This window comes from Microcaecilia unicolor, unplaced genomic scaffold (assembly GCF_901765095.1).
Source record: "Microcaecilia unicolor unplaced genomic scaffold, aMicUni1.1, whole genome shotgun sequence".
NCBI lineage: Eukaryota > Metazoa > Chordata > Amphibia > Gymnophiona > Siphonopidae > Microcaecilia > Microcaecilia unicolor.
In genome coordinates, this window is record NW_021963076.1 from 95,888 (window position 1) to 118,799 (window position 22,912).

A 22,912-nucleotide genomic window follows, 5' to 3' on the forward strand; every position below is an offset into this window, starting at 1 on the left:
ACCTCAACAAAAAAAGGGGGGGGGGGAACCCTACATGAATCAAACAGCAAAAAAACAAAGGAGCAGGGGTGGACCCTTAGTTTTCCCATCATCAAAAGCAATAGGATTACCAGAGGATAAGGAAAAGCTGTTTTATTATATGAAGAAAGGCCAATAGGCTAAAAAATGTAAACAATACAACACTGCACCATGAGGCTTACTATGATGGATGAACTTGACATGGGTCCATATTTCAGCAAAATCACTTGCATTAGTAGCCATAACATCTAAAGCTACGGGAGAAACATATATAAAAAAAGATAAGTGTACAGAAGTATACTAGTATTTGCATACACAAATAATAAAATATAATTAAAATGTCAAATAGAAAACCTATTGTAATATAAAAATTGTATGAAAACATTACAAGTGACACCAAATGTTCAGGTGTGGAGGAAACACACCTCTAAAACCTACCAGAAACCCACTGTACCCACATCTAGGTGCCCCCCTTCACCTGTAAGGGCTATGGTAGTGGTGTACAGTTGTGGGTAGTAGGTTTTAGGGGGAGTCTGGGGGGCTCAGCACACAAGGTAAGGGAGCTATGTTCCTGGGAGCATTTTATGAAGTCCACTGCAGTGCCCCCTAGGGTGCCTGGTTGGTGTCCTGGCATGTCAGGGGGACCAGTGCACTAATGGCTCCTCCCACGACCAAAGGGCTTGCATTTGGTCATTTCTGAGATGGGCGTCCTTGGTTTCGATTATCGCCAAAAATCAGAAGCGACCAAGTCTAGGGACGACCATCTCTAAGGACGACCTAAATTTCCAGATTTGGGCGTCCCCGACTGTATTATTGAAACGAAAGATGGACGTCCATCTTGTTTCGATAATACGGGTTTCCCCGACCCTCCATCGGGACGTTGTGTGAGGACGTCAACAAAACTTGGGCGTCCCTTTCGATTATGCCCCTCCACGTGAAAGGAATGGAACACAAATGTGATAATTGCAAGACAAAATAACAGCATAACTTCTCATTTTTGGTATTCCTAGCAAATACAGCTATATGGCAGTATAAACACTGACAATAACTCTTGCTCTTGAAATTCAACCTACCTAATATAAAATGTTGATTCTTTTTGAGAATTGTGCATCTCATATATACAAAAATACATCAAATAAACTATATAAGAGTGGGTTGTATCCATCTACCAGCAGGTGGAGATGGAGAACTAAACTGAAGGAACTCATACCAGATGGCCATCCCCTATGCCATTTAGTATATCTCTATCTCCAGCAGGTGGTGGATCTGTACCATCTCCTGGATTCACAGGGCCTTAGGGGTCTCCTGGACCTTTGTCCAGTTGAGACTGTGTGTGTGGTCTGTTAACCTCCTTTAGGGGCATACTTGCTTGGTCAGTCCCTGCCTCACCCAGAGAAATCCCTTTCTCCCAGTTCTTTTTGCTGCTCTGTTACCTTCCTCACGAGAAAAAAGAAACCGAGTACATCTGGGCAGTGTTGTTGTGGAGCCAGCCTGTGCAGCACTGGAGTTCCCCTCAGGAGGAGTGCAGTTGCAGCCAGTTTACTGGACCGAGGAGTCAGTGAGCTTGGTGCAAGGAGGATCTGTGACTGAATGGCACTGCAGTGAGTGCGCTTGATTTCTGTCTCCCATTTACCTCCGGTGCGTGTTCCTGACGCTCATGGTGGCAGAAACGGTGAAGAGATGTTCCTGCGGCGGGAAACATAGGTCGGCAGCAGTAATCTGTAGCACAGGATGTGCTGAGACATTTGTGGGAGATTCTGGGTCTCTGTCCCCTGGCATGACAGTTTCCCACGCAGGGAGCGCTGATGCGGGTGCCATCTTGGATTTTCCCTCGGTAGCTACCTCGGCCTCACTGCAGCTCGCGCTGTCTTCCTCTGCCTGAATCGCTGTAGATTTGGCTGGAAAGGAGGGCGGCAGTGTGACTGGGGGGCCGGGTTCAGCTGCTGGCACGGATGCAGCTGAGGTGGCAGGCCCAGCGGCTTTGGGTATGGGTTTCTCCCCAGAATTCATTCTCCATCAGGCTTATGAAACAGACCCTTCCCCTTCCTCACCCTATGGCGAGACTGGAGGATTTGAGTTAGAGTCTGTTACCAGTGTCACGGGATCAGGCTCACAAGCACAGGCGCCTGGACTCTGGTTTCAATGGTAGTTCTGTAGGACCTCTGTCTCTCATCCCTTCTCTTCCTGGGTGTTGGGGGGGGCTCATTGAGGACCACGAACACGGAGGATTGAGAGTGGGGAGATCATTTTGGAGGAGCTAGATGATCCCACAGCAGTACGGATTTTTCATAGGGAAGAGTTGACCTCCCTCACCTCTACTGCTATGGAAGTTCTACATATAGAAGATCCTGAGATGCAGGCTGCTACGGCGGTAAATGTGAGGATGACTAGCACGAGAAGACCAGCCAGGGCCTTCGCAGTGCATGAGGCCATCCAGGAGATCGTCACAGCACAGTGGATGAATCCAGATGCACCTCTGAAGGTGACCAGAGCCATGTCTTGCTTGTACCCAGTGCAGGGTAGCCAGGTGGAAAGATTTGCCCTGCCTCGGGTAGATGCTCTGGTGACGGCAGTCACCAAGAAGATCACCCTTCCAGTGGAGGGGTGGGGGCTGTGTTAAGACATGCAGGATTGGCTTCTGGAGGCTACTTTAAAGCACTCATTTGAGATGTCCGCTTTGGCCCTTCAAGCATCCATTTGTAGTTTGTACATGGCCCGGGCTTCCCTTGGTTGGCTTCAGCAGGCTGTGAAACAGGAGCAGGAGACTGCCCCATCTGTGATGGTGACCTTTCCTAAGATGGAGGCAGGTCTGGCTTACTTGGCAGATGCTGTATATGATCTTGTGCGAGATTCGGTGAAGCAGATGGCCTTGGCGGTAACTTTGCATAGATTGCTTTGGCTGTGTCACTGGGCCGTGGATACTGTGTCTAAGCAACGTCGTACCAAATTGCCCTTTAGGGGCAAGCATTTTGTTTGGGGAAGATTTAAAGAAGATTGTGAAAGACTTGGGGGACTCCAAATCCCAGTGGCTCCCGGAAGACAAGCCTAAGGTGTCAATTAGGACTGGCTCCGTGAGACCCTGATTTCGGGAGGCCCGGCGCTATCAACCGGATAGGCCATCTTTGTCCTTTCAGTGACCTCTGTTTCAACAGCGAGCTTCCTTTCATGGAGATAAAAGAGGATTGGGCTCGGCGACCCGACAGGGAGCAGCTGGTCGTCCTTCACAATGATAGGGCACCGGCCCACTCTTTGTTGTTGGAAATAGGGGGTTGGCTGGCTCGACATTACTGGGAGTGGGCCGAAATCACCTCAGATCAATGGGTTCTCGAGGTTATCAAAGGTTACAAGCAAGAATTTGCATCTCTCATCAGAGATTCTTTCTTGGAGTCAAAGTGCTACGGCTGCAAAACAGGAGCCAGTTCTAGCAATATTGCGAGAACTGGTGACCATTGGGGCTGTCGTTCCAGTTCCACAGCTTGAAAGGCGCAAAGGTCGGTATTTGGTTACTGCTATTGTGTTGCAGTGCCAAAAAAAGGAGGATCATTCAGACCCGTGCTTGACCTCAGGGAGGTGAATCAATTCCTCAGGTTTGCCATTTTTGCATGGAGACTCTCTGAACGGTGATAGCGGCGGTGCAGCTGCGAGAGTATCTGACGGCCTTGTATCTCAAGGAGACTTATTTATGTATTCCAATCTGGCCACCACTTCAGCAATTTCTGCAGTTTGCGGTACTGGGGAAGCATTTTCAGTTCTGGGCATTACCCTTTGGACTGGTCACGGCGCCACGCACCTTTTCCAAGGTTATGGTGGTGGTGGCAGCTTCTCTGCGGAAAGAGAGAATTCAAGTTCATCCCTTTGTAGACGACTGGCTGATTCGGGTGTCATCAGAATCTGAGAGCTGATGGGTTACTCAGCGAGTGGTGGAAGTGCTTCAGTCCTTCAGAAGGCTGATCAACTTCTCCAAGAATCACCTGATCCCAACCCAGACGTAAGTGTACTTAGGCATTCGGTTTGATATGATGCAGGGCCTAGTCTTCCTGCCGGAGGGCAGGAGGCTCAAATTGGTGGTGCAAGTGCTCAGCCTCTTGCAGTTGCCAAGTCCTCTGATATGGGACTTTGTTCAGGTGTTGGGGTCAATGACGGCCACTCTCAAACTAGTGCCATGGGCCAGGGCACACATGTGACAGCTACAACATGGTCTCCTAAGCCAATGTCTCCAGTTTCGCAGGATTACTCTCGACGACTTCCGTGATTGCCTTGTGCGCGATTCAGTATGGCCTGGTGGCTTCTCCCCTTCCATTTACAGGGGATGCCCTTGGCATCGCTTCAGTAGCCTTACGGGCTGGGGGGCTCATTGCCTCCGTTGCTATGCGCAGGGGCACAGGTCGACAGAAAAAACAGCTTGGTCCATCAATCAGTTAGTGTTGAGAGCTGCGATGAACGCCCTGCTGGCATTTCAGAAGGTATTGCAGGGCGCTTCAGTGCAAGTGTTATCAGACAACACGGCGGTGGTGGCTTACATCAATCAACAGTCGGGCTGTACACTCTGAGGTGAGCAGGATGCCGATATGGGCGGAGGAGCACATTCAGTATGTATTGGCAGCTCACATTGCGGGTCAAAGCAATGTTCAAGTGGACTTTCTCAGCATCTGCTGGATGCGGCGGAGTGGGAGTTGTCAGACCAGGCATTTCGACAGATTTGTTGTCAGTGTGGTGCTCTGGAGGTCAACCTCATGGCATCACGGCAGGATGCCAAGGTGGCGTGGTTCTTCAGCAGGCAAAGGGTGGTCGGTTCCGTGGGACTCAACGTGCTTCTATAGCAGTGGCTGCAGGCATTTCTGCTGTACATTTTCCCTCCGTAGCCTCTAATCGGTTGGGTTCTACACAGGATCGGCAGATACCGGAGGTTAGTGATTCTGGTGGCTCTGGATTGGCCCTGATGTCTGTGGTATGTGGGTTTAGTTCGTCTATTGGTGGAGACTCCTCTTTGGTTTCCTCTGTCTCTGGATCTTCTCTTTCAGGGTCCAGGGCTGATGGAAGATCCCTCCCGCTTTGGTCTTACGGCCTGGCCTTTGAGAGGTCTAGATTAAGGAAGAAGGGCTATTCAGACGGGGTGATAGCCATTTTACTTTGGGCTTGTAAATGGTGCACGTCGTTGGCATATGCATGAGTGTGGCACACCTTTGTGGCATGGTGTGCTGTTTGGGGATGGTCATCCTTGCTGGCTTCAGTTTAACAGATGTTGGATTTTGTACAGGAGGAGCTACAGAAGGGGTTGGCTTATAATTCCCTCGAGTTCAGGTGGCGGCTCTTACCTGCTAGTTGAGAAATATGTCTGGTTCCTCTTTAGCTGCTCATCCAGATGTAGTGCGCTTTTTTTTTTTTTTATGGAGTGCTGTCCACCTTTGGCCTCCATGTGCAGGCTAGAACTTGAATTTGGTGCTCCAGGCTTTAATGTGGGCTCCTTTTGAATCCTTACTCAGGGCATCGGATAAGCACTTGACCCTTAAAACCTGTTTTGGGTTGCCATGGCGTCAGCTCAGAGAGTCTCGGACATTCAGGCATTGTGTCGAGACCCTTTTCTTCAATTTTCAGAAGCTGGCGTAACTTTGCAGACTGTGTCATCCTTTCTACTGAAAGTTGTGTCTGCATTCCATCTTAATCAGGATCTTTTCCTTCCTTCTTTTTGACAGGAAGATTACCCGATGCAGTTTGCATCTCTGTGGCTTCTGGATGTTCGGAGGGTCCTTCTTCAGTACTTCAGATGGCCGATGACTTTAGGCGCTCAGACCGTTATTCTGGCAGGTTCCCGTCGGGGTGAAGCAGCCCGCCGGGGAGGGGAGGGGGCCTTCATGCCCGTTCTACTCAAGCTCAAGCTACCTCATGGGTGGAAACCAATGTTCTATCATTGGAGGAAATTTGTAGGGCAGCTACTTGGGCATTGCTGCATACCTTTTCCAAGCATTACAGGGTAGATGTAGCCACGTGGGCGGATGTGCGTTTTGGGACGACGGTGTTGTCACGGGGAGCGGCAGCTTCCCACCCTGTTTAGGAAGTGTTTTGGTACATCCCACTGGTTCTGGATTCATCTGCTGCTGGGGCTAAGGAAGGTAAAATTATGCCTTATCTGATAATTTTCTTTCCTTTAGTCGCAGCAGATGAATCCAGCATCCCACCCTGATTTTCAGCCACTGATTCTTTCAGGCACAGCTTATGTTGCTGGTCTTTGCTGTGTAGTCTCTTTTCAGATACATTACAATTAAAAAAAAAAAAAAAGAATAAACAGAGTTGGGGATTACCTAGGAGAACATGTGTCTCAACGTTCCAAGACAAATAGTTCCTGGTTACTGCTATTGTGTTGCAGTGTTTTCTGTGCAGACTGCGCTGTTGCGGTTCTCTATTTGTGAGGAAGTTTTCAGTTGTTATGTTCCAGATTCCATTCCTACTGCTTTGTGATGTGACATATACTAAATGGCATAGGGGCTGGCCGTCTGGTATGACTCCCTTTAGTTCCTGGGTTCATCTGTTGCAACTAAAGGAAAGAAAATTATCAGGTAAGGCATAATTTTACCATATATATAATATTTACATGCTGCATCTATAAGAAATTTTCAAGGATGGATCAGCAAGCATATTATAAAGGCTCACCAGTAGGTGAGAAAATGAGATATAAAAACATTAGAATTAGAAATCATACACAATGGTTAATAAGCATATTTGGAGGGTCTTAGGGCTTAGAGTGCCTCTTTAATCATCTAGACAAGGGTATAGGTCCTTTGTATATCCAAATGTAGTATGGTATAATATTATGTACTGATACTGCCACACCAAAAACAAACTGCAGCATGTAACATATATAAAAAGGAACATATCACAAGTCTGACAGGACTGTCTATAGTATAAATGTGGATATGGCACAATATCACAAAGAAAACATCATAAATCCAAGAGCAAAATGAAACTAATGCTATGCCTAAGGGAACAGAAAAAAATGTTTTAAAGCCAAAATGTACAAACTTAATTATAAACCTTATATTGATTATAATTTTTGTATAAAGGTGTCAACGCAAGCAGATCCCTGGAGTAATATAGTGGTCAGTGCAGTGCACTGTAGTGGTGGTGGTGGGGGAAACCAAGGCCCATATATCACTCTTTTACACTTGTGGTAGAAAGTGTGAGCCCTCCATAACTCACCAAAACCCTACAGTTCACACATAGGTGACCCCTTCACTCATAAGGGCTATTGTAGTGGTGTACATTTGGGGATGGTAAGTTTTGGAAGGCTCAGCAGATAAGGTAAGGAGGTGATAGTGAAATGTGTACCTAGGAGCTTTTATATGAAGTCCACAGCAGTGCCCCCTAGGGTGCCCCATTCCTCTCCTGGGATATCTGTGTGGCCAGTCTACTAAGATTGCTGGCTTCTCCTACATCCCAATAGCTTGATTTTATATGGGGGGGGGGGGGGGGGTTCCCTCGAAAATGAACCAAAAAGATAAATCATACAGAGCACAAAGCCTTCTAGCATGTGACCATTTTTTTTTAGAAAAACAAACCCAGACAGTGTGCTGTTTCGAAAATGTTTATTTCCTATTCAGATTTGGGACATTTAGAGGCATATTTTCAAAGCACTTTGGGAGGCTAAGTTCCATAGGTTTCTATGGAACTTTGGGAGGCTAAGTGCTTTGAAAATGAGCCTCTTAGCGTAAAACGTCCAAGGTCCAAATTAGATGTCATATTGAAAATGCCCCTCCACGCGTGTCAAAGAATCAAATATAAAATGTAAATAATCGTAGACATACTGATATCGGTAGGCATATCTCCTCGATACCTACTAAGATTTCAGTAGTAGTGAAAAAGCTGCGCATGCTTCTTGAGGCTTTAAAACTGGAAAAATGGAGTCTCACTTTGAAGTAGATCACTACTATGCAGCTGAGGAATACCTGCCTCATAAGGAGGAGTCCATCATAGCAAGCCTCATGGGGCAGTGTTGTATTGTTTACATTTTTTAGCCTATTGTACTTTCTTCATATAATAAAACAGCTTTTCCTTACTTTGGTAATTCCGATTCTTGTGACATTGAGAAGACCAAGGGTCCACCCCTACTCCTTTGTTTTTTTTGCTGTGTGACCTCCAACTACAGTTGTTGCTGAAGTAGTTGGGTTAAGTGGATATAAAGAGGACAATACCTGAGTATTTGAGAATAAAGGGTCTTGGCACTATAGACAAATAGCAACTAGTTCCAATTGAGCTGAAAGCCTGGAAGAGAAGCTGAAAATTGCGGAACCAAAAGATAATGTATGTCAGTCCCACATCATTATAATTTGTCTTGTCTCAAAACAAGAACAGAAAAGGCAAAGAAGACAGGAATGAAAAGTAAACCAGGAAAAAGAAATTAAGATTGAAGAGTATTAATGTGTGGGTTATTAGAAAAACAAAGATGATTTTAATTAATTATCCAGGTGTGCACCTGCTACATAAATAGGAACAAAAAATTGCACAGAACAAATGGTATCAATGTTGGCCTAAATTAAAGTGATATCAAGTTGCCAGTTCAGATGTCTATCTGGCTATAGAGTGAAAAGGGAGGCCATGAATGTTTACTTGTTCAACAGGACTATAACGTCACAAACGAAGGATTGACTAATCAAAACTAAACTGTAAGCCTTTTTGTATGAAGACTGTTTAAAAGTGGTTCATAATCCTTGTTCACCATTCTTGCACACATAGGTAAATATATATATATATATAACTTTTTTTTTCAGATTAAGGTATTATAAAGAAGAACTTAAGGAATAACAAAATGCCTTTGTTCAGTAAATCACACAAAAATCCTGCAGAGATTGTGAAAACACTAAAAGAAAATATGACCATACTGGAGAAGCATGACAAAAAATCTGAAAAGGTATGAGGTAATGTATAAAATCATATTGGAAGTTTTACTGTCTGAAAGAAGTATTGAAGGTGACAGGCTTTTGTTTTCATCCAGAGTAGTTGATCATGAAGAAGCTTAGATGTAGATTGATATTGTTTTATTTTTATGTCAGAATTTCATATTTTATACATCAGGCAAACCAGTGCTTAGGCAGTATACTTTGATGTGTAAAATTTGTTTTAGTTATTAAGTTTTTCAAAAGAAAAGGTGCTCATTTTCAAAGCACTTAGACTTACAAAGTTCCATAGGTTACTATCAGCTTCTTTTAGAAAGCCATGCTACCGATTGGCGCACAGCAAATGAGAGGAAGCCCATAGGAATTAAATGGGCTTCCTCTCATTTGCTGCACTTCTCAAAGTGTAATTTCTGTAGAGTGCTTTTTGGTTTTTTTTTTATTTTGCAACGAAATTGTAAAGAGAATTGCAATGAAACATCCAAAAACAATCAAAAGGAAAAAATACACCTTATTATATCCATGATTATAACTAGACCACATAATGAGAGACAAACACTTTTGTGGAGTTTAACGTAGATCAACAGTCCTTTCAAACACAAAGGAACAAATTGGGTATTCTATCCAAATTTAGAACACCTATAGCCTCCCAATACTCAAACAAATAATTAAACATTCTGTTGAAGTAAATGTTTATCTTTTTTTTAATTTATTTATTTATCACAAAATTACAAACATATCCAGTTTGCAAAGTAAAACAGAGAAATATTTCAAGGAAAAATAAATGCTAAATCTAGCATATATTAAACAAAGCAATCTTTTCACTCTTCCTTAGACCACCAAAGGGTGGGGGGAGGAATCTAAACAAATTTAAGGAGCAATATAATCCAAAGAAAAGGAAAAATGCTTCAAATTGGCATAGTCCTGTTTGTTCATTCATCTTTGATTGCTGAATCAATTTTCTTATTCAGGTAGATGAAATTTTAGCGTCCAGAAAATACTTTAATTGAGGTGGTTCAAAAAAGACGTATTTAATGCCAGACATTCGAATTATACATTTACAAGGATATACCAAAGTAAAAATTGCTCCGAGTGTTCTCACTTCATCTCTTAGCGCAAGAAATTGTTTTCGCCTTTGCTGTGTTGTTTTCGTAACATCGGGATAAACCCAAATTTTTTGTCCGTAGAACAGTGTTGCAGAATATTTAAAGTAAAGTTTCATTATTAAATTCAAGTCCTGTTCAAACACCATAGATACAATAAGAGTCCGTCTAGATGTTATTTCTATCTTCGATTCCTCAAGTAATGCAGTTAAGTTTTGCATATCTACAACAGGAGGGAAGGCCGACAGTCGCTCAAAAGAGCATGGTTCGGGATAAGGTATCTTTCAAAGATATCACCATAACAGGGAAGATAGAGTATCCTGATAGTGAGGTTGCAAAAGAGATTGTAGTAGATCGGGTATCTTTAAATAACAATAAAAATCAGACAAAAGATTGCCAATTAATACTGTCAAGTACTAAGCATGATGTACTTAGGAACAACAAACATAGTTTGAAATGTCTATATGCGAATGCCAGGAGCCTAAGAAATAAGATGGGGGAGTTAGAATATATTGCACTAAATGAAAAATTAGATATAATAGGCATCTCTGAGACCTGGTTGAAGGAGGATAACCAGTGGGACACTGTCATACCGGGGTACAAATTATATCGTAGTGATAGGGTGAATCGGATTGGTGGAGGGGTAGCATTGTATATTAACGAGAGCCTTGAATCAAATAGATTGAAAATTCTGCAGGAAGCAAAACACTCCTTGGAATCACTGTGGATTGAAATTCCATGTGCAAAGGGGAAAAGGATAGTGATAGGAGTGTACTACCGTCCGCCTGGCCAGGACGAACAGACGGATGCGGAAATGTTAAAGGAAATCAGGGACGCAAACAAACTGGGCAACACAATAATAATGGGGGATTTCAATTACCCGCATATAGACTGGGGTAATGTAACATCTGTACACGCAAGGGACATAAGATTTCTTGATGAAATCAAGGACAGCTTCATGGAACAGCTAGTTCAGGAGCCGACAAGAGAAGGAAAAATACTAGACTTAGTCCTTAGTGGTGCTCATGATCTAGTGCAGGGGGTAACGATACGAGGGCCGCTTGATAACAGTGATCATAATATGATCGGTTTTGATATTGGCATTGAAGGAAGTGAAACTAGGAAATCAAGTACGCTAGCGTTTAACTATAGAAAAGGTGATTACGACAAAATGAGAAAAATGGTGAAAAAAAGACTGAAAGGAGCAGCTCGCAGAGTAAAAAACTTGCATCAGGCGTGGATGCTGTTTAAAAACACCATCCTGGAGGTTCAGGACAAATATATTCCACGTATTAGAAAAAAGGGAAAAAAGACTAAACGTCAGCCGGCGTGGCTAAACAGTAAGATAAAGGAAATCATTAGAGCCAAAAAACAATCCTTCAGAAAGTGGAGAAGAGAACCAACTGAAAGTAACAGGATAGATCATAAGGAATGCCAAGCCAAATGCAAAGCGGAGATAAGGAGGGCAAAAAAGGACTTTGAGAAGAAATTAGCGTTGGAAGCAAAAATACATAGTAAAAACTTTTTTAGATACATTAAAAGCAGGAAACCGGCCAAAGAGTCGGTTGGGCCGCTGGACGAAAATGGTGTTAAAGGGGCGATCAAGGAGGACAAAGCCGTAGCGGAGAAATTAAATGAATTCTTTGCTTCGGTCTTCACCGAGGAGGATTTGGGGGGGACACTGGTGCCGGAAAGAATATTTGAAGCGGGGGAGTCGGAGAAACTAAACAAATTCTCTGTAACCTTGGAGGATGTAATGGGTCAGTTCAGCAAGCTGAAGAGTAGTAAATCACCGGGACCTGATGGTATTCATCCCAGAGTATTAATAGAACTAAAAAATGAACTTGCGGAGCTACTGTTAGAAATATGCAATCTGTCCCTAAAATCGAATGTAATACCGGAAGACTGGAGGGTAGCCAATGTTACTCCGATTTTTAAGAAAGGTTCCAGAGGAGATCCGGGAAATTATAGACCGGTGAGTCTGACGTCGGTGCCGGGCAAGATGGTGGAGGCTATTATTAAGAATAAAATTGCAGAGCATATACAAAAACATGGACTGATGAGACAAAGTCAGCACGGATTTAGTGAAGGGAAGTCTTGCCTCACCAATCTAATGCATTTTTTTGAGGGGGTAAGCAAACATGTGGACAATGGGGAGCCGGTTGATATTGTATATCTGGATTTTCAGAAGGCGTTTGACAAAGTGCCGCACGAAAGACTCCTGAAGAAATTGCAGAGTCATGGAATCGGAGGTAGGGTATTATTATGGATTAAGAACTGGTTGAAAGATAGGAAGCAGAGAGTAGGATTGCGTGGCCAGTATTCTCAGTGGAGGAGGGTAGTTAGTGGGGTCCCGCAGGGGTCTGTGCTGGGTCCGTTGCTTTTTAATGTATTTATAAATGACCTAGAGATGGGAATAACTAGTGAGGTAATTAAATTCGCCGATGACACAAAATTATTCAGGGTCGTCAAGTCGCAGGAGGAATGTGAACGATTACAGGAGGACCTTGCGAGACTGGGAGAATGGGCGTGCAAGTGGCAGATGAAGTTCAATGTTGACAAGTGCAAAGTGATGCATGTGGGTAAGAGGAACCCGAATTATAGCTACGTCTTGCAAGGTTCCGCGTTAGGAGTTACGGATCAAGAAAGGGATCTGGGTGTCGTCGTCGATGATACGCTGAAACCTTCTGCTCAGTGTGCTGCTGCGGCTAGGAAAGCGAATAGAATGTTGGGTGTTATTAAGAAGGGTATGGAGTCCAGGTGTGCGGATGTTATAATGCCGTTGTATCGCTCCATGGTGCGACCGCACCTGGAGTATTGTGTTCAGTACTGGTCTCCGTATCTCAAAAAAGATATAGTAGAATTGGAAAAGGTACAGCGAAGGGCGACGAAAATGATAGTGGGGATGGGACGACTTTCCTATGAAGAGAGGCTGAGAAGGCTAGGGCTTTTCAGCTTGGAGAAGAGACGGCTGAGGGGAGATATGATAGAAGTGTATAAAATAATGAGTGGAATGGATCGGGTGGATGTGAAGCGACTGTTCACGCTATCCAAAAATACTAGGACTAGAGGGCATGAGTTGAAGCTACAGTGTGGTAAATTTAAAACGAATCGGAGAAAACTTTTCTTCACCCAACGTGTAATTAGACTCTGGAATTCATTGCCGGAGAACGTGGTACGGGCGGTTAGCTTGACGGAGTTTAAAAAGGGGTTAGATAGATTCCTAAAGGACAAGTCCATAGACCGCTATTAAATGGACTGGAAAAATTCCTCATTTTTAGGTATAACTTGTCTGGAATGTTTTTACGTTTGGGGAGCGTGCCAGGTGCCCTTGACCTGGATTGGCCACTGTCGGTGACAGGATGCTGGGCTAGATGGACCTTTGGTCTTTCCCAGTATGGCACTACTTATGTACTTATGTACTTATGTAGGAGATTCAGGTATCTCTCCCGATTTTTGAAGACTAGGTAGATAGTACACCTTATTACAAGGAGGGCATTCTGCGGGAGTTAACTTCAAAATCTCTTGAAAATATTTCTTAAGAAAATCTCGAGGCGTCAAAGCAGGAGACATTGGAAAATGTAACATTCTAAGAGTGAGACGTCGGTTGTAGTTTTCTATCTGCTCTATTTTACGAGCAGTAAAAATTTTGTCTTTAACAAGAGCTTCTACCGTTGTTTTAACTTTAGTGGTCTCTTCTTTAATAGCTGAAATTTGAATTGAGGATTCTCTTTTTATTTCATCATATGATTCTGACATTAGATTCAACTTACTTGTTAGTGAAGAAACTTCTTTAGTGGATTTAGCCACCTCAATAGTTAGTCTCTGAAGCGCCATCCATATAGCTGCCATAGTCACCTCCTGGGGCATTTCCTGCTCCAGAGTATTCTCCACCGGTGCATCAGGGGAGAAACCGCCAGAAAGAGACAGGTCAGAAACTTCGTCGGTATCTGCTTGTACTCTTGACTCCACTCTGGCTCCAGCGGGACAGGGAGGCGGTTTCAGCAACGGAGGCGAAAGCGTGGTCTCTAAATCCCTGATCGATGCAGCTCCTTCTGCGCCGATCTCAGCGGGTGTCGCCAATCCGGATTCAAATGGTAAGCTTCTCACAAAACGATCAAGTGTTTGCTGTATAGGGGATGACGTTAGTGCCACTGGCGGTATCACTTTTGTAATCCCCTTTCTTTTAGTATGAGGCATTTCAAAATCTGGGGAAAAACTTCGATTTAGCAGCAAACAGTTTGAGAGCGTCTGTGAGCACAGCTAGGACGCCATCTTGCTCCTCCCCCGTAAATGTTTATCTTTAAGAAAACTCTCTAAATGCAAGGGAGGTTAAAAAAAAAGTGTGTGGTGCATTTATTGCACTAGTTGAATAAAAATACTATAAAATCTTGTCCACAGGTGAAATGGCGTTACCTAGAGCATCTTTTTTGGGCCAGCTCTTCCCTTCTTGCTAGCTGGGTTGCTTTTAGACTACTATGAGGCCTTTCGTCTCAATAATCTATTTCATAGTTTCCTTCTCCAGAAACCTGGGATGTTGGTTGAGCGGGTAATTTTGGGAGTACATGTCAATGACAGTACTCCTTTCTTTTGGACCAGCAGAATTGCTTTCATGGATTGATGGTGCTAGAGCAAAGACAAGCAAAATGTTCTCTTAGAAGTTATTTTTGTTAGTTTGTGATGTTTATATTCGATCCCCACCTCATAGAGCTCGGAATTTGGTTCTGAAGTTGTTTTGACTCCTTTTCCCTGCTTTTTGTTTTGTTCTTTCACACTTTGTTTTTCTCCCCCTTTTTTGTGTGTGTGGGGGGGGGGGGGAATTTCCACACCGTGCATGCTATGGATTGGGTTAGGGGAATGGTGGTATGGAGAGTTGAGGGCTGGGGTTTAGGGTTCGCTTGCTTAGGGCATTCCAGTTTACCAGAGGGTCACAAGAACCAAGGCCTTCTGACTATGTTTTCATGTATATGGAAAATTTAGATTGCCTTGTTTTGGGAGTTTGAGGATTTTTGTCTCATCAAATGGGAACTTGCACTCCTTTGCACGTGGTACTAACTTATGACACTGTATGTTTCCGATTTTATCATATTTTATGTGCTCTTTGCAATATTTTATACTATGGTGCTTGTTTTCCAGTAAAAACTGTTTAAAGTTAAAATACTATAAAATCTCACTGAAGAAAAGCTTGAATATATAGTCAGTGTAGGTGAACATTATATATATACAATAGTTGGAGAATTTCCCCATAGGTAAATGGAGCTTAATGCATAAATAAAAAAATAAAATAAATGCCTTTCCAGAAAGCTCAAGGTGGTATATAATAATGTTGCATGCGAAATTGTTGCACGCAAAATTATTGTACCAATGCTGCTATGTGAATGTGCACCCCCCCCCCCCCCCAAACCCAGCACCTAGCTGAAAAAGGCCAGAAAGTGGTATATGCCCAGGGAATACCTCATGCACATTATTTTTGTCAATACCCCACAGCGCAACTGCAAAACACATAATCCACATTCCCCATATCAACAGTTCCCCCTCCAACCCTTAGGGCCCTGTTTACTAAGATGTGCTAGAATTTTTAGCATGTGCATCTTAGTAAACAGGGCCCTAAGAATTGGAATTCCTATGGGTGTCTCTAGAGTTAGCGCACGCTAAAAATGCTAGCATGCCTATAGAGCGGTTTAGTAAATAGGGCCCTTAGAGCGTTGAACGTTTCATCTGGAACTCCTGTATAGTTTGTTTATTTATCTTATAGCCCGCTTTTATCCAAAGTGGGTAACAGAGTTACAAACATAAAAACATAAACCGTAAAAAAAACAACCCTTAACAATCTACTTCATTAATAGCGACTCTTTAAACAACATTTAAATTGTTGAGTATTTTCACAGGTTCTCAAATGTCCCCGTATAGCATTCCATAATGATGGATCAGCAATTCACGAGACTCGCAGTTGTCTCCACATAATGATATGATTTTGGAGAAGGCAGACAAAGCTGTTGCGAAACATCAGATCTCAAAGCACGTTCTGGTTTATACATCTTCAAAACAATACAGAAATATGTAGGCACAGTCCCATATATACGCTGATGAAGCAGCACAAGCACTTTAAACAAAATTCTATATGTAACAGGAAGTCAGTGTAGCTCTTTTAACACTGGCATTATATGTTCAGATTTCGAAACTCCCATAATTAATCGTGCAGTTGCATTCTGAATGACCTTCAGTGCCTAAGTTGAAAAGAAGAAATACCTAAAAACAACGTGCATACGTGTGTTGATAGATGCTTTATGGGACTATGTCATATGAAAAGTATTCAATATTTTAGAAGACTTCGGAGCTCCTAGGTTGTTCACACACAATCTTTTTATTTCTTTCATTTTGAAGTGTTAGTAGCTGATAAACTCATTTTCCATTACATCCCAAGGATCAATCCAGACAAATGGGTTGTGATCATCCGCCAGTAGGTGGCGATAGAGAACTTGTCCCTCATAAGATCCTGCGCTTAGCAACCAAACCAGCATTCTCCATCTTCAACAGGCAGGATAGCAGCTCCTGTGTGCTGTGGTGACTTCTTTGTGTCCTCCTGTCCTGCATGCAGATTCAATTGAGTTTGGAGTTGATAATATCCTGTGCTTCCCCATTGCCACTTTCTATCTCTCTATGCAGTGGCGTTCCTAGGGGGGCGGTGGGTGTGGTCCGCCCCGGGTGCACGCTTGTCCGGAACGTTCGTTCTGTGCTCCCTCTGCCCCGGAACAGGTTACTTCCTGTCCGGGGCATTATCCTGTTCCGGGGCAGAGAGAGCATAGAAACGAACGAAGCGGACAGGCGCGTGGCACCCCCCTCTCCAGCGGCGTGCACCCGGGGGGGTTTCCTTCACCAGGGGGGGGGGGGTGTCCTTTCGCCGGGGGGGGTCGCTCTGCACCCGGGGGAGGGGGCGCATCGGCGATCGGCCTCGGGTGTCAGCCCCTCTAGGAACGCCACTGTCTCTATGTCTTCTCTTCTCATTTTCTCCTGCCTTTATCTTTAAAAAAAAAAAAAAAGCAGCCATTGTGGTTCTTTTTGAGAGCGCTTGTGCTGTGGAAAGATTGTGGGGCTTCAGTGTCATGGGGATCAAGAGACTTGCTGTTTTCTGTGAGTATATTTATTATTCTCTGTGTCTGAGCCTTATTAAGTCTTGTGCACGCTGCAGGGGGTAAGCTCTCAGCTACCGGTTCCTAACACTTTGCTTTACTTCTGTGGACATGCCACTTTTGCCTACTTTGGCCTACTCAGTCTCTGGGAGAAGTCAGCTCAAGCTGCCTCTCCTTCTTCCCCTCACATTGCTTTTGAGGAGCAGCTTCCTAAGAAGCCGTTTCGCAGGATTTGGAGAATGTTCCTCTTTGGGACTCAGAGGAGGTTTTATCTGTGTTTTCTGACTTTCCTAGTTCTGCTGGTGGCCCTGACTTGGACCAGAGGCAGACAGGGGTGATGATCCTACAGTAGCTAGACTGTTGTTGAGAGCGGAGTTGCCTCTGTTGGTCACAAAATCTATGGAGGCTTTAAACATTGCTTCCCCGGCTTCTCAATCCTTTGGTCCAGCTCCATCTATTATGTCAGGTACTAAGAGACCTCCTGTATCTTTGTGTTCATGAGGCTAAGCAGAAGCTTATTGCAGCTCAGTGGGAGACCCCTGATTCTAACTTCGGGTGACTGTCGCTATGTCCAAATTTATATCCCCTCCTGCCGTCTGATTTAGAGCAGTTGCTCTGCCTAAGGTGGATGCCCATATTACAGCGGTTACTAAACGTACCACTATCCCTGTTGAAGGCGGCACTGCATTAAAGGATATGCATGACTGCAAGCTTGAGGCTTCCTATGAAGCTGACCTTTCAACTAGCTGCGTTAAATTCTCAGGCAGCAATTTCTTCTTCTTTTGTAGCCAGGACTTCTTTATCATGGATTCATCAATTGTCCACATTGGACTCACCTCCAGACTTTCTCCCTACCCTACAGGCAGGGTTGTCCTAATTGTCAGACGCTCTTTATGATATTCTCCAAGTGTCAGCTAAGGGTATGGCCTTGGCCATTCAGGCACGAATCTGGCTATGGTTGAAGCATTGGGCCGCTGATGTAGCATCCAAATCTCATCTTGCAAAGTTGCTGTTTTGAGGGAAACTACTCTTGTACAGATTGGGAGAAGACCTGGGAGATTCCAAGGTCCAGCGTCTACCCAAAGACAAGCCTAAGCCTCCTCTCTGGGTGTCTTAAGTCTCGTTTTCAAGAAGAGCGGAGGTATAAACCAGGGAAGGCTAGTTCTTCCACTCAAAAACCTCGCTTTCCTCAGACTCAGTCTTCCTTTCGAGAAGGCAAGAAGCCCTTTTCCGCTTCCACTTTGCAACCCTCGCAGTGATGGGGTCGAGGTTTGCTCCTTGCATGTAGACATAGGTGGGTGTCTTTACCACTTTCACAAGGAGTGGACCACCGTTACTTCAAACCAATGGATCCTCAATATTCTCCATGGCTACAAGCTAGAATTTCCAAAGCCACTCGCAGATCTTTTCATGCTGTCCCTTTGCTTCAGCTCTGCAAAGAGTCGGACAGTGCTAACTACCTTAGCCTCTTTAAGGTGACTGGGAGCCATTTCGCCTGTCCCTCCAGCAGAGAAGGCGTGGGTCAAAATTCCATCTATTTTATTGTCCCAAAGAAAGAAGACTCTTTTCGCCCAGTTCTGGATCTGGGGGGGGGGGGGGGGGGGGGGTGAATAAGTCTCTGAGTGCTGCACTTCCGCTTGGAGACTCTTCGTTCTGTCATAGCCTTGGTCCAGCCAGGTGAGTTTCTCACCTCATTGGACCTCAAGGAGGCTTATTTTCATATCCCAAGTTGGCCTTCTCACAGAAACTTTCTCCAGTTTGCAATGCTGGGAGATCATTTTCAATACAAGGCCATACTTTTTAGCCTTACCACTGCATCTCGCACATTTTCAAAAGTTATGGTGGTGGTGGCATCCTTTCTTTGCCAGTAAGGGATTCAGGTACATTCTTACCTGGACGATTGGCTAATTCAGGCGCCTTATCAAGAGATCCTTCGCAATACACAAAAATCCTGTCTCTTCTTTCTGCACTGGGTTAGGTGTTGAATTACAGGAAGAGTCATCGCACCACCACCCAGAACCTAGAGTTTCTGAAGTGTGCTTCAATACCCAGGCAGGGAAGGTTTTCCTGCCTCAGCATCGGCAGCTCAAGCTCAAACAGCAAGTTCTCAGGCTTCCTTGCCCACGGGCATGGGATAATGCTTGGGTTCTTGGTTTTGTGGCGCAACTTTGGTTGTTCTGCCTTAGGCAAAGTTCCACATGCAACCCCTACAATCGTCTCGGTTGAGCTGGTGGTCTCCAATCTCGGGGACTTAAGGCCAGCTGGTGCTGTGGATGCCTCAATCCAAACAGTCTGACTTTGTGGCTTCTTCCTGTGCACACTCTGGTGAGTTGCCCTTACAGACTTCCAGTTGGTGTGTTCTCACCTCCGATGCCAGCTTCTTCAGATGGGGAGCCCATTATCTCCACCACTCTGCATATGGCCGCTGGTTGAGGCTTCCTGGTCCATCAGTAGATTGGAGCCGAGCTATCCATAAAGCTCTACTAGCCTCTGCGCCCCCTTTTCACAAGAGGCCAGTGTGTGTTCTCTTGGACAATGTCGCAGCCATGTCTTACATCAACAGACAAGGAGGAACAAAGAACACAGGAGGCGTGTCATCATCTTCAGTGGGAAGAACTTTACATTCTGATGATTTCAGCGTCTCACATAGCAGGTTCACTGAACTCACAAGTAGATAAGTACATAAGTATTGCCATACTGGGAAAGACCAAAGGTCGATCAAGCCCAGCATCCTGTTTTCAACAGTGGCCAATCCAGGTCACAAATACCCAGCAAGATCCCAAAAAAGTACAAAACATTTTACACTGCTTATCCCAGAAATAGTGGATTTTCCCCAAGTCCATTTAATAACAGTCTATGGACTTTTCCTTTAGGAAGCCGTCCGCTAAGCTAACTGCCTTTACCACATTCTCTGGCAACGAATTCCAGAGTTTAATTACGCGTTGAGTGAAGAAATATTTTCTCAGATTCATTATAAATTTACTACATTGTAGCTTCATCACATGCCCCCTAGTCCTAGTATTTTTGGAAAGCGTGAACAGATGCTTCACATCTACCCATTCAACTCCACTCATTATTTTATAGACCTCTATCATATCTCCCCTCAGCCGCCTTTTCTCCAAGCTGAAAAGCCCTAGCTGCTTTAGCCTTTCCTCATAGGGAAGTCGTCCCATCCCCTTTATCATTTTCGTCACCCTTCTCTGCACCTTTTCTAATTCCACTATATCTTTTTTGAGATGTGGCGACCAGAATTGAACACAATATTTGAGGTGCTGTCGCACCGTGGAGCGATACAAAGGCATTATAACATCCTCATTTTTGTTTTCCATTCCTTTCCTAATAATACCTAACATTCTATTTGCTTTCTTAGCCGCAGCAGCACACTGAGCAGAAGGTTTCAACGTATCATCAACGTTGACACCTAGATCCCTTTCTTGGTCCGTGACTCCTAATATGGAACCTTGCATGACATAGCTATAATTCGGGTTCCTCTTTCCCACATGCATCACTATTCTATGTTGTTTATACATGGGACAACAGAGGATTAAGTGAATTGGGCAGAGTCACAAGGAGTTGTAGTGGGAATGGAAACCAGTTCTTCAGGTTCTCAGTTCACTGCACTAACTATTAGGTTCCCATGTTAACTCTGTGTCAGCCAGTTAGCATGTGCTAAGTATAACTCATTAGCTGGCTTATGCTTCCATGCCCACTCTCCACCAGTACTATGCCCAAAAAATTTAGAAAAATGTAATAACACACAGTAACAGGGAAACTACCACACAACCCCCTAATGCATTTTTGTAGTGGCCGGTTAATGTATGTTAACTGTGTATTAAATGCTTAGTCCCCTTTATTAAAGAGCCCTAGTTTTGTAACATGAAACAAATGTCCACTAAATTTTTGATTTTTATCCCTCCCCTCCCCAGTTTTATGACACTTGACTGAAAGGGAAATATGCACAACTTCTTTGTCTGCCATAACAGCGTTCATGCAGTTTAAACAGCAAACAACAAATCTCGCTTCCCCTCCCACTTTTATTACACCTGCAGGGCATTCAACAGCACATTTATTTATTTAACACATTTATACCCCACATTTTCCCACACAGTTGCAGGCTCAATGTGGCTTATACAAATACAATATAAAGTAGGAGCATAAAGTAACAGTATTATAAAGCAACAGTGAAATAAGGAGGGGTGGTGATAAAAGGGTAATACAGTCGCATATAGTAGGACGTTAATTAGTCTGGAGTTAGGGAGTTCAAAATGGGCTCCAAAATTTTTGGGAATTGATCTTCTCCCCCCCCCCCCCCCCCCCCCCCCCAAACACTGATAAATACTCCATAAGGAGAAATGCGTGCATCTGTGTCCTTCACAACATGAGAGGGGGGGTTCTGGGGAAATCCATTGAAGCAAGATGCACTCCTTCACCATCAAACATGTCTTACAAACACACAAAAATCTGTTCGTCCCACTCTTCAGTGATGTCCAAAATACAAAGTCTTTAAAAAGTGTAAACCAACAAATTTTGAAGATGAACCCACAGGTCTGTCCAAAAGACCTCTGTCTTTTCACATTTCCAAAAACAATGCACATATGTTCCATCCACATTCACACATTTTGGACATTTGCTCAGCACATGTATTCACACCTTGCTGACCCACGTGCATATAAATTCTACGCAAAAGTTTAAACTGCATTTCTCTACCTGCACGCTTTCTACTTCTGCTTCAGTGTATTCCTTCATGTTGCCCTGAAAAGGGGCAGCACAGCAGTTTTATATTTATAATCTCTATAGTATTTTCCTTTAAGCCCTCTTTCCTCCCTCTCCTGCGGCCAAATTTATCAAATTGCTCATTCCTTAGCTTCAGCAGCAGATGAATCCAGGAACTGGTGGGTTGTGTCCGTCTACCAACAGGTGGAGATAAAGAACACTAAAAGCAGGCATTGACCCCCTGTGTACAGGTCCCTCTACTTTTAGTATATCTCTATCTCCAGCAGGTGGTGGACAGAGCTTACCAGCTCCTGGATTCTCTGCTTAGAGGACTCCTGGGTTTGCCAGTTGAGCTGGGGTGTGTGGCTGACAGTGCCTACTTTGGAGGCATAATTGTTTTACAGGTCCCTGCCTTACCCTTTTCTCCCCTTCTCCTTCTCAGTGCTGTTTCTTCTGTGTCTTCCCTGCTTGGCTCACAGTAAAACAAAAACAAAAAAAACAGCATGTTCCCAGACCCGAGCTCTCTCTGACCGGGTGCTGGAGCACTGGGACGCTGTCTGCAGCTCCTCCAGGGACGGGCTGCACTTCCCTGTTGACAAGGGTGAGTGTTTTTGTTTTTCTGATTCCATGCCATTTTCACCCCGATCCTAACGCAGTTGTGTTATGGCACCTGAGATGGCCAAGCGCTGCCCTCACTTTGTCAAACGGTGCAACATAGTGGGGGTGTGCAGCTCAGGCTGCCTTAATGAGTCGGGGGCTGCGAGTCTGCTGGCAGCCTCCAAGGTGGGGGTTTCCCGCGCTTCGCAGCTTGTGGTGGGCGCCATTTTGAATTCACCTGGGGATGCTGTTAACACGGTTCCTGAGACAGAGGACCTCAGCTTGCTAGCGAGGATATTTACAGAGGGCAGTCAGATGGCATGGGAGTCTCGAGGGTTGGTAGCTCTGGAGGCTTTGGCCTCTCAGGGGCAGGGAGACCCATTTTCCCCTGAGTTTATTTTGCTTATGCACCAGGCCTTCTTATTGAAGAGGGCTTCCCCGAGTTCCCTGCCTCTCCCCCTGCAGC

General features: G+C 44.4%; 1 protein-coding gene across 1 annotated transcript in view; it reads left to right on the plus strand.

The window, feature by feature from the left end:
* Positions 1-22,912, plus strand: part of LOC115458895 (calcium-binding protein 39-like) — a gene marked incomplete at its 3' end in the record, with an annotated part of 189,161 nt that overhangs the window by 43,962 nt on the left and 122,287 nt on the right. The window contains exon 2 of the mRNA XM_030188736.1: positions 8,781-8,920. Within this exon, the coding sequence (XP_030044596.1) occupies positions 8,819-8,920 (102 nt within the window). The remainder of the gene's footprint in view (positions 1-8,780; positions 8,921-22,912) is intronic.